The sequence below is a fragment of the Lactuca serriola genome, chromosome 7 (assembly GCF_051521515.1).
Source record: "Lactuca serriola cultivar US96UC23 chromosome 7, Lser_US96UC23_V15, whole genome shotgun sequence".
NCBI lineage: Eukaryota > Viridiplantae > Streptophyta > Magnoliopsida > Asterales > Asteraceae > Lactuca > Lactuca serriola.
In genome coordinates, this window is record NC_136414.1 from 9675368 (window position 1) to 9692500 (window position 17133).

Consider the following 17133-nt stretch of genomic DNA (forward strand, 5'->3'; position numbering starts at 1 on the left):
GTTACAAAAACACATTTTAGAATCAACTCTTAGATTAATTTGGATTGAAAACACATAATCAATTAACTTTTCTATTAATCTAAGCAACTCATAAGAACAAGATAATTCAAATCAAACTTTTTCATGTAATTAGCCTAATCACTAAACTAATTCAAAACATGAATCTATTGACAATTATCTTTGAAATTGGATTAGCATGAACATTACCACATCAAAAACAAGTTTATAAGTTCAAAAACAACTTAGGGTAATGTTCCTAGTCCATTTCTAGCCAAAAACTCGAAAATATGATGTCTGGGGGTCCAACTCGTCGAGTGCATGAACCAACTCGGCGAGTTGGATCGAATTGATCACATTTTAGGCATGGACTCGCCGAGTCCTCTGATGGACTCGCCGAGTCAGATGATCAGACAGCACCAAATTCGTTTTTTCAGCTTCTATTGCAGGTATAACATGAAAACAAGCCTAGGCTCTGATACCACTGTTGGGTTTTGAGCATTCTAACACTCCTAAGTGTACATGCAACCCTAAATACCTTGGATCTATGTTTTCTCTATTATACATGCAAATAAGAACTTCCAAGGTATTATCCTAATCTAGCATACAAAAACAATGAATGTAACAAGATAGAATACATACCTCTTGATGTAGAAAGTCTTCATGAAGCTTGAGTGCCTAGCTCCAATAGTGTGGAAGCCTCAAATGGAATCACAATCACCAAAACACTTAGAATAACTTGAGAGAATTCTACAACTCATGAAATCGGCTAGCCCTTTTACTTCACACTCTAGTGGCCGATTTTGGTCAAGAATAAGATGCTTATATAGTTAGGGTTACACCATGTAAACCCTAATTGACATGGCCTTTCATTTCCATGATCCATGGGTACAAATACACCATGGAGCATCCATGGACCATCCTATGGGTTTTGGCCCAACTTGATTATCCATGGAGCATTAGCCCACTATACAAGTATGGATGATTTACACAATCAACCCATATATTTAATTAGTCTTCTTTTGATCACTTAATTAATCCTAGATTAATTCTTGATCAATACTAATTAAATAATCTTATTATTCTTATTATTAATATACTAGAACTTATAATATATTAATAACCATAAGTGTCTTATTTCTCTCATTATAGTCTATCCAAGTGCATGATGGTATGCAACCCAAATGGACCATGCCGGGTCGGGTCAAGTCTTACCAACTATAGTTATGGACTTAGACATTAATCCAACAGTTAGAACAGCATGCTAGTACCAGACTAGGGATCTTCAGGAATTGCATGATAGAATTGCCTGATTATATGATGCCTGTTAGCCTAGGGTTCTTTCGTATATGAAATTGACATCATTAATGTAGTTGCTTAGTGCATCACGGCCGTACATAATTAAGATCTTATAGCCTGAGAACATTTGGTTTTTTCTTTATTTCTGGTTCCTTGTTTGGTTGTGGGCTTAGAGTAGGACCGAGTATTCGGATATCTATAGGGTCCACCGTTATGTATGGTTAGCATACACGAGTGTTGCAGGGTTGGTGGAAGTTTCATGGATTGGTTGTTTGGGATGAGTCCGCCAGTTGTGAGATATTTAGCCTTCCTTTTGGAGTGAGGATTGAGTGCATGCCATGCTTACGTGTAGTTTTAGGGCGTTGTGATGATACTTGAGACAAATATGGGTAGGTGTGGAAGGTAGTATGGGCCCGTACTACTGAAAGCACAAGACCCATATGTGTAGCAAGGAAGTCACAACCCTTATGATTTTGTTGGGAGTTGGTTCCTGGATTATTATATGAATTATGTGATAACTTCCCGGTATGCTTTTCAGCATGTTGGTTACTCGATGAATTGTGACTGGATCCGGGTCAGGATCAGGAGATGGTGGACAGGAGGCACCCACGGTACCCGAGACTATCGACCAGATGAGGTCGGACGAGATGGATGCTAAGATTCATGAGATCCTGCAGGATGAGGTGGCTACGATGTTCCGGGCTCAGTTATCGGAGATGTGTGGGTCTATCAAGACCGCTATGGTGGAGTATTTCGATGAGCGCTATGCAGCCCTCACTGAGGCGGGCTGTCACAGCAGCCACATCGGCTGTAACGACGATAGGGGTGGGAGCCAGTCGGGCTATCCAGTATTGGAACTTCGATAACATGAAGCCCCTACTTTCGATGAGACTCAGGACCCCATCAAATCCATGAGGTGTTATCTGACGTGGAGGGGTGTTTTTTTTCACGTGTTCATGTCCTACTGACTAGAAGGTGAGATGTGCCATGAGCCTACTGAGGACTGGGGCAAAGGACTGGTGGAGATTGATGATTGGATCGTATTCTGATGATCAGAGAGTCGCAGTCACTTAGGAGCTGTTCTGGGATATGTTTCGTGCTCGCTACATTCCACGAGTCGAGCGGGAGCGGCTAGCTCAGGAGTTTAAGGATTTGAGACAGGATGGTGAGACGATGACGGAGATCATCCATATGTTCAGTGAGAGGGCGATGTTCTGCCCAGAGTTTACTTCAGAGCAAGATCAGATGACACGTTATCTGAGCATGCTCAAGACGGATATTCGACAGTTTGTGGCGACTCAACGTTGTGATACGCTTCTAGAGTTACAGGAGGTCGCCAAGCAGCGTGAGTTGGAGATTGAGCTGCAATTGAGGGAGCAGCGGAGGGCCTCGGCCCAGTCGCGCCGACGCCAAAGCGTTGTGATACGCTTCTTTTAGTTGATTCTTTTTATAATTTCTTTTTGTTGGAGCAATTATTTTTTATCAGATTATTATATATTAACAAATATTATTTTTAGTATATAATATTTACATCATAATAAATAATACATTATTGGATTATTAATTTTTGTAGTTTGTTTTTTTTTTGAATTATTAATTTATTGAAATATTAATTTTAACTTATTACTTTTTTTAATATAATAAATATTATCTTATTGGATTATTATTTTATTTTGAATTTATACTATTAATTGTTTTTAATTTTATTAGTTTCACCACAATGTCGCCGAAATACGTAAAAGTGTCGCTTATCATCGTCAAAAATTAGCAGGATCACCTCCAAACACCTTCATCGGAGGTTCAATAGATATCATACCCTATTCCACCCAGCGTTTTTGGTAGCCACCTGCGACAACCTCTTCATAATCCACTTTAATCCTTTATATCTCGCATAATGCGCAACAACCCCCGATAACATTTATAAGTGGTGGTGGTGACCGAGTGATGGTGGTGGTATTTTCCCAATGATTTCTCATTATAAGCTAGATGAAATGAAAGTGTTTAGCAGCGATCCTAACGATTTCGATGATGAGAGACGACGATTTTGCGTATCCCATGGATTTGTGGTGGAACCAATAAAATTAACAAGAACTATTATTATAATCCGATAAAATAATATTTAGTATATGAAGAAAAAAATAAATTATAAGTAATAATCCAATAAAAATAGTTAAAAAAAAGAAGAAATTACAAAAATTAACTAAAAGATAATAATAATCCAATAATATAATACTTATTATGATATAAATATTATATATTAAAAATTATATGTATTGATATATTATAATTCAATAAAAAATAAATACTTCGACAATTTTTTTTAAAGAATTAACTAAAATAAATTAATAATCCAACAAAACAATATTTAGTATATGAAGAAAATAATAAACTAAAAGAAATAGAAGAAATAATCCAGTAAAAATAGTTTTAAAAAAAGTAATTAAAAATATTAACTAAAGGAAATTAATAATCCAATAATATAATATTTATTATGATATAAATATTATATATTAAAAACTATATGTATTGATATATAATAACTCAATAAAAAGAATTACTCTAACAAAAAAAAAATCAACGATAATAAATTAATAATCCAATAAAACTATATTTATTAATATATAATAGTATATATTAAAAATAATATTTATTAATATATAACACTTCAATAAAATAAAAAAGAATGTATGCAAAAATGGTCCTTATGGTATGGTAAAAGACAAAACTGCGAAAATGGTTCCTGAGGGTAAAATTGTCATTTTAAAAAAGTTAACAGCCAACCAGTTAAACTTAACGGACGAGGGACCAAAACCACAATAAAACTTGTCGAAAAGGACCAAATCTGCAACTTTTCAAACGTTTGGACCATAACCACATAAAATAAGAAACCACGGGGACCATTTTTGCAATTTTGTCAATGGGTAAATTTGGAAGCTTTATCCACTATGGAAATATTAGGAACTAGGTATGATGATATGAGTTTTGGTCTTTGTGTGTTAAGCTCTTATTGAGGGAAAAATATTTCTGAACAGAACCACAATGTGGCCAAGGAAAGCCCACGACGTGGTGGCGTAATGCAACACGTCTATTTTATCTGTAAGTGATCACGACATGGGGAAGGAATTACCACGACGCGGGGGTCTTCTGAGTTGACTTTGACCACTAACTTTTTAACCAGTTTGACTTTTGGTCAAACTCGTGTAGAATTGAGTATCTAGCTAAGGGATAATATTGGTTTGGATTTAGGAAACTCGGGTTAGCTGTTCTACTGATAAGGATGCTGTTGAGCTTCTACTGTTTAGTTCATGTGATTTTTCTCCCTATACTTTTGTACTGCAGTATGTATCATTGTGTGTAGGATGTCGTCATACTGTAGTGTTATGTTAGAATGGTAGATTTGCTATGTTTACCTGTGTTTGATTGTTATTGATTTGTTCATAATATGGTTGGGTTGAGGTCGTATTGCTTTGTGTTGTAAGCCAACAAAACCAGGAGCAATCCAGTCATAAGTTGAGGGCCGGGAGGGGTAGTCCAGTCTTATGTTGTGGTCTCGGGAGCAATCCGGTCTTAGGGTGTGGGCCTAGGGGCAATCCGATCTTAAGTTGTGGGCTTAGGGGCTATCCAGTATTTGTGACAGTGGGTCTGGGGCAATCTAGTCTTCGTGCTTTGGGTTCGGGGGCAATCCACTATTTGTGGCTATAGGCCAGACGTGCATGTATTTATATGTATTTTGTGTGGGGTATTTCGGGGGAAATCACTAAGCTTTAGCTTACAGTTGTGGATTCAAATGTTTTTTAGGTACTTATCGGATTACGAAGGCGGGACTGTACACACGCACATCAACGGTTTTATGATTCGAGATTCCACATTTTTTTCCTTATAACTCTTATTTTGAATTATGGTTTACGAAAAAAAATGTTTAACTTTAATGTAACTTATTATAAATGTGTGTTTATTCTATTTTAAAAATGAAAGCTTTATTATGGAATTTGGGACGTTACATATCGAAGTCGAGGATTTTATTTGTTCGATAAAACAATATTTATTATTATTATTATCCCTCAAACGTATCGCCCTAACTGACAGGCGTAACACTAGTCACACTATTCAAATGCGCTAACCAATAGGTCTGTCTCACCATGGTTTCAGACTACCTTGACCAACCCTAATGTCCAGTCACCAATCCGAAACATGCATAGGAAAGTCGCCCAACTACAAACGGACATCTGCTAACTTTAGTAACAATGCATGCACCACTACCATGGCTAAGCCAATCACAACTTAGACATGGAACAAAGGTACGATCCTCCAATCAGAGCCATTGTTTGGATCCATGTCTGACACTATTGTGTCCATGAGTAAGATCTGTGCCAAGGTATTCACTATAACAGTAAAGGGATACAGTCCTCACTCACTTCACTCTAAACTCACTCATATACTTATCTCCACCGGAGCACGGTTGACGCCCTATATCTCTTGTTATTATTCAGATCCCCGCCGGGAATCAAGCCTACCACTATCGAAGATCCACACATAGGTCCAACTTCACATCAATATATTTTACAAATTCAAACATTTTTTAAAGAAAGATAACAATACAACAATGAAGATGTATTATGGTATATTGTATTTACTATATATCTAATACTAAATATATATTTTTTATATTATAGTTCTTGATGCATAATAATATACATTTAAGAATCTTAGGTTGCGTTTAATTACTGAAAAACAATTTCTATTTTCTGTTTTCAGATTCAAAAAAATGAAATATGTTTTCATTTTCAGTTTTCATTAGAAAATTTAGAAAATACATTTAGCTAAAACTTATTAATTTGTTCATTTTCTAGTTTAGAAAATAATAAAACGTGCTTAAATGTGTATTTTTCTATCGTTTTTTATTTTTAGTAAATGTAGTGGTGCGGGTGGGGTGGTGGTGGCGGGGTGGGGTATTGGTGAGGGGGTACGATAGCGTTGGCAATGGTGGGGGTGGGGGTTTGGGTGGTGGTGGTGGCAGCGGCGGAGGCGGTGGTGGTGGCGATGGTGGTGGTGGTAGGGTGTGGTGGGTGGGGGTAGGGTAGGGTGTGGTTGTAACATCCCAAAAATACGGACCAAAATTTTCATTTTTTGATATAGAAATTCATAAAACAATTTATAGAAAACTTCATCAAGTTATTTCATTTCATAAAAAGCCATAGATCATAAGTCTCAAAATCATATCATAACATAGTAACAACAATGTCAGAGTACAAATCCCAATAATCTCATATGCGGAAATCGTGTGTGATGCACTACTACCATGCCGTCTCCTTTCCCTTCGAGGAAGTAGTACCCGAAACCAAAACTGAAAACTGTAAGCACAAAGCTTAATGAGTTCCCCATCATACCACATACCATATAATCATATAATGCCTAGCATATATGGGTGCTAGCCTCCCTTTCGGTCTCTTTCAACCGGTAACTGCCTAGCATATTTGGGTGTTGGCCTCCCATTCGGTCTCTTTCAACCGGTAGCTTCCTAGCATATCTGGGTGCTGGCTTCCCCTTCGGTCACTTTTAACTGGTAATCGGGGACTATTTTACCCATACTACTACCACATAATACCCTAGCATAAACATATAAATCATATTTAGCCTAAAATATATGGGTGTTGGCTTCCCCTTTCGGTCTCTTTCAACCGGTAACCGGAGACTATTTCATCCCTACCACTACCATACAATAACATAGCATATTAGCACATAAAGCATAACAGATAGTAACATATCATACTAGCACATAAAGCATAACACAAGTTTGTACCCTTCAAAGACAAAAAAAATCATATGGAACCATTTAAACAAAAATACGAAACATTGTTGGGCTAGAGTAACAATACCAATTTGGAATTAGAAAATTATGCAAAACAATAATTATCAATTTTTAAAATTTTCTAAATGCTTTGTAATTTCGGAATAAGAAAATTTTTATTTTCCGTGAAAAATTTAAAATAGCTGTTGAACTAAATGCATTTTCAAAATTCCCATTTTTTTTGGATTTTTTTTTCTAAAAAAGAACACTTTTTTCATTTAAAATAAAAAGATTTATCTATTAAATGGATTACAATATCTACGACCATTTTCTTTTTTTCTTTAGTCCAATCTAAAGGTTCATATCAAGAACCGTTATTTTATAATCGGAATTTTTGAAAACCGGTCAGATTAAAATTAAATTGTCGGTTAAGAATATGTTTTTACAAAAAAAATGATACTATATATTTTTTTTTCGATTTTTCTTAAAAGAACGAATTTGAACTGGTTTTTTTAACTGGAAAAACCAGTTTTCTAAATGAATTTCATTTCCAAGAAAACTAAAATGAGTATATAAAAACATTTTTTTAATAAACCGTTTTAAAACCAATATTTGTGCACCTCAAGTATGCTATAGATCATAGTTGTCAAAATCGTGATCTTGATCGTAGGATTGTACGATCCTAAGATCGTAGGATCGAGATCCGATCCGATCCTACCTCCTTTGATTTTTTTTTTTTTTTTGCAAATGGAATTTTTTTTACCACTTTATATCGTTTACGCTTTACCAATCTACCATTTATCATTTTTTATTGTGACTTATGACTAATATTTTGAAATTTTTTTTTAACTTTTGAACGAAAAATTAAATGTATGAAATATTTTTCATGATTAAATATTATAAATTAAAATTATATTCTATTTTGTGGGATCTTAAGATCTCGATCCCGATCTTACAATCCCGATTTTGCAAACCCAAAAACGATCATAGGCAATATCCCGATCTTGACAACCTTGCTATAGACTTAATTTTTTTATTTTATTTTTATTTTTAAATTTTATTATTTTAGTAGTAATGAAAGAAAAGCCCAATGCTCTTCTTACAGAATTTGGTCCGGTACCAAATTTAACAAAGGTCCATCCAATCAAGTTCCAAGAGATTGAATACCAAATTAACAAAAAATATAAATTGCCGCAAGTCTATCCTTCTTTTCCCCATTCTGGATTAGGGTTTTGCAGCCGTCCTCAGAGCGTCAGCAAGCAGCGGCCAATTCTCCATCTCCGTCGCCATGGGTCGTATGCACAGTGGAGGGTACTTTCTTCCTCTATCCTCCTTCATCTGTCTGTAGTTGCATATGTGAAAGTTTTAGGATTTTTATAAAATTAGCCATGTTGGTATTTTAGTAATTTGGAATCCGAGTTTATTGACAAAAATGTTTCCAGTTTGGGTATTTGCTTTTTAGTAATTTGGTACCATGATTTCAATGGTTGAATATTCATTTTTTTACAGGAATACGATTTTATTGATATGGATACTCAATGATCCATTAAGATTAAAATCTCGAGAGGTGAAATACCAATAAAAAAATTAATTAAATTGGTTGGTAACTTTAAACAAGTTCATTATGGGATGATGGTTAATGAAATATCAAACTGTACTTAAATTGCATATACATTTTCCAAAATCTATAATTTCGATGATATATATTCTTTCTCTCGATGTACGAAATTAGATTTGGGAGGCAAAATCAGAATTACATGCATAGAAATGAGAGAATACAAGTTGCTGTTTTTCTATAATCAGATCAACATAGGATTGATTATATGAAGATTATGGATTTCTAAAATCTATTAATTTTTTAAACCAAACACTAGATTTTATAGGATTTGAAATTTAAATCCATGGAAATCCTTTTAAATACTTTAAAACAAACGACCCCTTATCATATTCTGGTAAATAAAATTTTAAAATATGATATCTTGATAGAAATCTGCTCCACATATATATACAACCTCAATTTAATTATAAATTTCGATATAATTATATTATTCGATAATATTTTGATAGTTTTAGAACGATGGATTATCCTATGAAACTTTTTGTTTCCTTGGTTTAATTTGTTTTTAAGTTATAACTGTTAATGCGTAACATGTTGCAACCTGTTAGGAATGGAATCCTACCGTTTTTCTTCTTCAATTCCTTACATTTCCTATTCTCCTATCAAAAATATCATCAACTTTCATACCCTGACATTGACAACCTACGATTCCATCAACATCCATATGTCTCTCACAGCATGTCTGGTGCACACTACCCTGACCATTTGTGGTCGGGCGTGTAATCAGGGGCGTAGTATTATTGGGGTCAGAAGGGGCAGTGGCCCCTGATTTTTGGGCTAGAAGTAGGAATTGTAGTTCAAAAAAAATTAGTTATAGGCCTGTTATCTTCAAACTTGGGCTTTGCCCCCCCCCCCCCCCCCCCCCCGATTCCTAACCAGACTAGTCCAATAGTCCAAATTCTCCAAGGGGTATTAAGAAATCAAAATTGGTTCATCCCCATTTGCCCAATTCGCTGCCTATCTTGCCTGTTGTTCGCTGTGTTGCTGTCTCGCTAGTCGCTTGTGTCTTGTGTCGCTGTCTCGCCAATCGCCATCGCCAAGTGCCCAAGTCGCCGCCATTCACAGAAATCCGAGACCCGAATCCTGTTCAGCTGTTCTTTTTTGATTGTAAGATTGTTGATTGTTGCCTTGTTGGTGTTGGCGTGTTGCACTGCTGCTGCTGTTTTCTGTCAATCTGTTGCCTATTTCTGCGTTACTGTCTTACTGAGTTTTTCTTTTTTTTTTTTTTTTTTTTTTTTTTTTAATTTTTTTTTTTAAATTTTTTTTAACTTGACATTTACGATTTGCCAATTGATCTATAAGTTATGAACTTATAGATTTGGTTATTGACTTATTGTTGGCGTTGGCGTGTTGCACTGCTGCTACTGTTTTCAGTTTGATTTTTTATTTTTAGGTTAACAGCTTCTCAGCTTCAAACAAAACTGAAACGTGAAAACAAATACGTGGAGACAACTTTTACACTATCAATTGGATGTTAGTAAAATCCGTGGCCAAGGTTATCTAGACGACGTTATCTAGACGACGAACGCTAACGGGGTCGTCTCTCTCTCTCTCTCTCTCTCTCTCTCTCTCTCTCTCTCTCTCTCTCTCTCTCTCTTCTTCACCGTGGAGAGTACTCCATGGAAAGAGTAGTGGCCGGTCTAGAAGCTCTTCACAATCGTTGTGGTGGAGAGTATTGCATATGGTCTAATCAAAGAGCATGCTAAGACCTATTTCAACAAAAAAATCGTACCACTAATGCATGACATAATCATGTAAGTGAACCACACACAAGCAAAACCTTCAAATGAATGGCATAATCATAAAAACTCATCCCTAATACCATTTCTTTTTATTTTGGACAAATACAAACCAAGCAACTTTGTAAATAAGAAAAATTAGTAAAATCATGATTATGTCAATTTCAAATATAATGAAAATAAAAGGACTATTCATAACCAAAAATTCAGGGCGGGATGTGGCCAAACTAATAAAGCTCCACCTATGGTTGTAACCCTATATCTTTAAATTCCTCATATGTATCATTCGAGGTTCATAAAAAATGTATTAGACTCCACAACTCAATATGTTTTTTTTCCCCCAAAACCTCAATGTAACTCGAACCTTGATGAGAAATCAATTTAATAGTGTGTTTCCTTGTTTAAATATAGGGTTCATGTTGGAATATCTTGTTACTGTTGAAATCGGAATCACCGACGTTGCTCTTGCTCGGGCGTACATATATATTCTTTTAAATTGCAAATGCTAAAGCTTTTTTCACGGTGGCGCCACGACTTCCATAGCCACAACCGACCACAAATCCTCCGTCACCTAACACAATCTCATTTTGAAGACGACCCACCTTTTTGCCCAATCCTAAAACCCCAAAATCAGAAGAACAAGAAACCCAAAGAAGACACATCAAACAAGAAACCCCAAAACAAATTCCCTATAAAATCAAATCTACCCTTTGATTTTAGGTACTCGTACTCTGAGACCAACCCTAGCCTCGAACCCATTGGGTATCGAGAAACCCCCAAATTCTCTCCTTTTGGGCCGGGTCGACTTGACCGGAAATGGACTGGAACAGTGGCTCCATTGCAGCAGGCACCAGACATGGCCAAGGTTGAAGAAGAGAGGAATGCGGTTCTTGGGAATCCGTTATCAGAAGAAGAAGTATCTGAACTTGTTGAAAGATATCGACACAGTGATTGTTCTCGCCAAATCAATTTGGGTAAACATTGAATCTTTGCAAAATTGTTTCCATAATAGAATCAGACAAATCTTATTAAAATTGTTGTGGTAGGAAAGGGTGGGGTTACACACAACATGATTGATGACATCCAAAACCATTGGAAGAAAGCCGAAGCTGTGAGGATCAAATGCTTAGGAGTCCCGACTCTTGATATGGACAATGTCTGCTTCCACCTCGAGGTTTGAAGTTTGAAATCACACTTGTTTTGCTAATTTGGATCCTCTAACAAAGCTATTAGCTTACATACAATAATTGCAGGAAAAATCAGGTGGGAAGATCATATACAGACAGATTAACATCTTGTTGCTGTATCGTGGACGAAATTATGATCCCAAAAATAGACCTGTTGTTCCTTTAATGCTATGGAAGCCATATCCACCGATTTATCCGAAGCTCGTAAAGAATGTTGTTGATGGCTTGACATTTGAAGAAACAAAAGAATTGAGAAACCGAGGACTTAACTCTCCTCCACTAATGAAACTAAGTACATCACCATTACTCATTAGCCAAATGTCTTATATACCCTTCAAAAATGACAAAATTAGGGAAGTTTTCAACTAATAGGGGTTTGACATTTGTGCAGCAAGAAATGGTGTGTATGCTAATGTGGTTGAAAAAGTGAGAGAGGCTTTTGAAGTTGAACAAGTAGTGAAGCTCTGCTGTGCACATGTGGGTATGAGTGACTCCAAAAGGATCGTTGTGAAGCTAAGGGTATGTATTTTGTGTTTTATTATTTGTGATAGAAAGTTTCCATCTTTATTATGTCTTTTTTTTTAATGAAATTCTCTTAACACAGGATATGGTCCCTTGTGTGCCTATATTGTATAAAGATGAACAGATCATTCTCTGGAGTGGGAAGAAAGCCACGGAAAATAGTTTGAATGATTTATAAGTGGTAGTGATTTCACTCTGGTTGACATCATGATAAACCATTATATCAATTTAAAAACAAAAGATTATATACATTCTATGAAGGGCAAATAGGTAAAATAGTAGTGTCGTAATACATTGAGCCATGTTTTTTTGGCTTAATCCATTAAGTCATTTTGTTAAGACTAAGTTTTTAACCCATTAATTTCATCAAGTCGAAGAAACAACCTCCTTAGACCTGAACTTAAGATCTTAATTATGGATTTTGACTTCCTTATTTGACAATTAGCTAAACTTTTTTGATAGAATTTGCCCGATTTGACTAAATATATTGTTTAGGGTTAAGTGCAAGAAGGAATGAGACAATTTCATTGACTTGTTTATAATAGCATCCTATTTAATTTTATTCGACTCATAATTGTATTTTGAAAATTCTAGACAATTATAACAAATAGCAATGGCATGCAAACACAAATTGATTTTCACTACTATAATGGGATAGACTTTTTAGAAATATAAGGTCTTAATAAAAAAAATTGAAAGAATAATGTTATAATTGGGTACATTCTCAATGTACAACGCCTTAATAAGAAAAAGATTGAAGGTACAATGTTAATAGAGTATCTTAACATGTAGCATGGGGGTACCAAATGTATTTAATTTGTTAATATCTTTGTTAATGTGAGATAAGTGCAAAGAAAAAACGACTTTAGTTAAAATTGAGTCTTCCTAACTCTATATATCATATAAATGAAGAAGCGGTTGAAGCCAATTTGGGAATGAGAGCTTTCATTTTGAGTCGAAAGTTTCCATAGAAGAACGCAAAACTGTTTTCATAACATTAACATTACTATCTTCCTAATTATTTCGCTTATGTTTTATATTTTTTTAAGACAAAACTGCACAAATGATCCTTGTGGTTTGTTTAAAATTGCCACTTTGGTCCAAAAAAGTTTGGACTAGAACCACTGGTCCAAAGTTTTCATTTTGTTGCGAGTTTGGTCCGATTTGTTTTGAATTTTTTTTAAATGACGAGTTTTCCCTTCATTTTTTTTTTCATTTTCTATTTTTCTTTATTTTAATAACTAAAAAGAAAAAGAAAAATGTAAAATTGTGTTGTTATGAATGGCACCACATGACAAAACCACCACCACCTATTTTTCATTTTCTATTTTTCTTTATTTTAACAACACCATCTCCTGGAATACCTCTTATTTGAAAACCCTCGTTTTCCAGTGCCAACTTCTCAAATCTGTTGAGCGATGAATGGCACCACATGACAAAACCACCACCATCACAGTTCAACACCACCGACACCATAGATTTTTCGGCAAAGGCTCTGTTTAGGGTTTTCGTCTTCAACCCCCATCATCTTCGATTAGGAAATGCTTATAGAAACACCCTTGGATTCCCTAATCGGTTTCCACTATCGGAGAAGTTAAATCAAAATCTGAAGAGCCAGGGGTTTGTTTTCATTGCAAAACTTTTCAGATCCTAGATTTCCTAGGTCTATTTTCAAATCCGATGTTTTCGCCAGAAAAACAATGGGGTACAAGATCGACGATGCTAGTTTTGGGTTTCCATACGGTGGTGGTGGCTTTAAACCCTGGGGTACATGACCGACGGCACTAGGATCATTGGGGAATGAGAGGCGGTGACATAGACTACACACCGTCTTCGTCAACAAGTCGACATTCAAGGATTCGTCGACGCTAACACAGAGATGGTCATGGTGGCGCCAAATCCAAACGACATAGAGACAGATCTGGATGTCGGCGACGTTGCAGATCCGGCGTTGGATGTTCCGATCTTCATATTCATCGTCAGTGGTGGTTTGGATGTTCCGGTGAAAAGGTGGAGGAACCCTAGCAGTGGGTGGCAGTTTCCGGGGATGGCAATTTCCGCGGGAACTGGATTACGACAATAGATGAGAGAGAGAGAGAGAGAGAGAGAGAGAGAGAGAGAGTCTAAGAGGGGTTTTAGTGGGGTGGGGATTTGGTGGGTTATTAGGTAGTAAGAGGTATTCCAGGAGGTCAACACCACCTCCTGGAATACCTCTTATTTGAAAACCCTCGTTTTCCAGTGCCAACTTCTCAAATCTGTTGAGCTATGAATGGCACCACATGACAAAACCACCACCACCACAGTTCAACACCACCGACACCATAGATTTTTCTGCAAAGGCTCTGTTTAGGGTTTTCGTCTTCAACCCCCATCATCTTCGATTAGGAAATGCTTATAGAAACACCCTTGGATTCCCTAATCGGTTTCCACTATCGGAGAAGTTAAATCAAAATCTAAAGAGCCATGGGTTTGTTTTCATCGCAAAACTTTTCAGATCCTAGATTTCCTAGGTCTATTTTCAAATCCGATGTTTTCGCCAGAAAAACAATGGGGTACAAGATCGACGATGCTAGTTTTGGGTTTCCATACGGTGGTGGTGGCTTTAAACTCTGGGGTACATGACCGACGGCACTAGGATCGTTGGGGAATGAGAGGCGGTGACATAGACTACACACCGTCTTCGTCAACAAGTCGACAATCAAGGATTTGTCGACGCTAACACAGAGATGGTCACGGTGGCGCCAGAAATCCAAACGACATAGAGACAGATCTGGATGTCGGCGACGTTGCAGATCCGGCGTTGGATGTTCCGATCTTCATCTTCATCGTCAGTGGTGGTTTGGATGTTCCGGTGAAAAGGTGGAGGAACCCTAGCAGTGGGTGGCAGTTTCCGGGGATGGCAGTGGGTAGCGGCATCCAGATCTGTCTCTATGTCGTTTGGATTTCTGGCGCCACCGTGACCATCTCAGTGTTAGCGTCGACGAATCCTTGACTGTTAACTTGTTGACGAAGACGGTGTGAAGTCAATGAAATTGTTTCATTCCTTCTTGCAGTTAACCCTAAACAATATTCTTAGTCAAATCAGGCAAATTCTATCAAAAAAGTTTAGCTATTTGTCAAATAAGGAAGTCAAAATCCATAATTAAGATCTTAGGTTCAGGTCTAAGGAGGTTGTTTCTACGACTTGATGAAATTAATGGGTTAAAAACTTAGTCTTAACAAAATGACTTAATGGATTAAGCCAAAAAAACATGGCTCAATGTATTACGACACTACTATTTTACCTAATTGCCCTTCATAGAATGTATATAATCTTTCTTTTTTAAATTGATATAATGGTTTATCATGATGTCAACCAGGGTGAAATCACTACCACTTATAAATCATTCAAAGTATTTTCCGTGGCTTTCTTCCCACTCCAGAGAATGATCTGTTCATCTTTATACAATATAGGCACACAAGGGACCATATCCTGTGTTAAGAGAATTTCATTAAAAAAAAGACATATTAAAGATGGAAACTTTCTATCACAAATAATAAAACACAAAAAACATATCCTTAGCTTCACAGCGATCCTTTTGGAGTCACTCATACCCACATGTGCACAGCAGAGCTTCACTACTTGTTCAACTTCAAAAGCCTCTCTCACTTTTTCAACCACATTAGCATACACACCATTTCTTGTTGCACGAACGTCAAACCCCTATTAGTTGAAAACTTCCCTAATTTTGTCATTTTTGAAGGGTATATAAGACATTTGGCTAATGAGTAATGGTGATGTACTTAGTTTCATTAGTGGAGGAGAGTTAAGTCCTCGGTTTCTCAATTCTTTTGTTTCTTCAAATGTCAAGCCATCAGCAACATTCTTTACGAGCTTCGGATAAATCGGTGGATATGGCTTCCATAGCATTAAAGGAACAACAGGTCTATTTTTGGGATCATAATTTCGTCCACGATACAGCAGCAAGATGTTAATCTGTCTGTATATGATCTTCCCACCAGATTTTTCCTGCAATTATTGTATGTAAGCTAATAGCTTTGTTAGAGGATCCAAATTAGCAAAACAAGTGTGATTTCAAACTTCAAACCTCGAGGTGGAAGCAAACATTGTCCATATCAAGATTCGGGACTCCTAAGCATTTGATCCTCACAGCTTCGGCTTTCTTCCAATGGTTTTGGATGTCATCAATCATGTTGTGTGTAACCCCACCCTTTCCTATCACATCAATTTTAATAACATTTGCCTGATTCTATTATGGAATCAATTTTGCAAAGATTTTTACCTAAATTTATTTGGCGAGAGCAATCACTGTGTCGATATCTTTCAACGAGTTCAGATACTTCTTCCTCTGATAACGGATTCCCAAGAACCGCATTCCTCTCTTCTTCAACCTTGGCCATGTCGGCTGCCTGCTGCAATGGAGCCACTGTTCCAGTCCATTTCCGGTCAAGTCGACCCGGCCCAAAAGGAGAGAATTTGGGGGTTTCTCGATACCCAATGGGTTCGAGGCTAGGGTTGGTCTCAGAGTACGAGTACCTGAAATCAAAGGGTAGATTTGATTTTATAGGGAATTCGTTTTGGGGTTTCTTGTTTGATGCGTCTTCTTTGAGTTTCTTGTTCTTCTGATTTTGGGGTTTTAGGATTGGGGAAAAAGGTGGGTCGTCTTCAAAATGGGATTGTGTTAGGTGACGGAGGATTTGTGGTCGGTTGTGGCTATGGAAGTCGTGGCGCCACCGTGAAAAAAGCTTTAGCATTTGCAATTCAAAAGAATATTTACGTCCTCCCCAGCAAGAGCAACTTCTGTAATTCCGATTCCAACAGTAACAAGATATTTCAACATGAACCCTATATTCCAGATTTTTCAAACTGATCTAAAGTGTGTATAGAGGGTTTACCTTGCAACTTTCACTTATGAGATCAGACTTTATTTCATGGAGTATTCAATCAATCACTGGGTCTTCACTGAACTTCAAACCCCTCTC

The 17133-nt window shown here is 36.6% G+C and overlaps 2 protein-coding genes across 5 annotated transcripts in view; one reads left to right on the forward strand and one right to left on the reverse strand.

The window, feature by feature from the left end:
* The first annotated feature begins 10930 nt into the window (after positions 1-10930).
* LOC145062786 (CRS2-associated factor 2, mitochondrial-like) lies at positions 10931-12520 on the forward strand. Its single transcript, XM_079010374.1, has 5 exons — positions 10931-11415; positions 11488-11615; positions 11695-11920; positions 12020-12147; positions 12233-12520. The coding sequence occupies exons 1-5, from the start codon at positions 10944-10946 to the stop codon at positions 12326-12328; spliced, it is 1050 nt and encodes a 349-aa protein (XP_078866500.1). The 5' UTR covers positions 10931-10943; the 3' UTR covers positions 12329-12520.
* Positions 12521-15453: 2933 nt separating this feature from the next.
* Positions 15454-17133, reverse strand: part of LOC145062787 (CRS2-associated factor 2, mitochondrial-like) — a 3389-nt gene continuing 1709 nt past the window's right edge. For all 4 annotated transcript variants that reach the window (XM_079010378.1, XM_079010376.1, XM_079010377.1 and 1 more), the window contains 4 exons: positions 17047-17133; positions 16434-16951; positions 16239-16366; positions 15454-16159 (listed from right to left, as the gene is read on the reverse strand). The exon at positions 17047-17133 is cut by the window's right edge and continues 116 nt beyond it. In XM_079010378.1, coding sequence (XP_078866504.1) covers positions 15857-16159; positions 16239-16366; positions 16434-16905 — 903 coding nt within the window. In that variant the 5' untranslated portion in view covers positions 16906-16951; positions 17047-17133 and the 3' untranslated portion in view covers positions 15454-15856. The remainder of the gene's footprint in view (positions 16160-16238; positions 16367-16433; positions 16952-17046) is intronic.

Bases quoted from the DNA above. Each gene is read 5' to 3' on its own strand.
- LOC145062786 (XM_079010374.1), top strand. From the start codon at position 10,944: ATGCTAAAGCTTTTTTCACGGTGGCGCCACGACTTCCATAGCCACAAC. The intron at 11,416-11,487 runs GTAAACATTGAA...TTGTTGTGGTAG, and splicing joins TTCTCGCCAAATCAATTTGG to GAAAGGGTGGGGTTACACAC. The intron at 11,921-12,019 runs GTACATCACCAT...ACATTTGTGCAG, and splicing joins TCCTCCACTAATGAAACTAA to CAAGAAATGGTGTGTATGCT.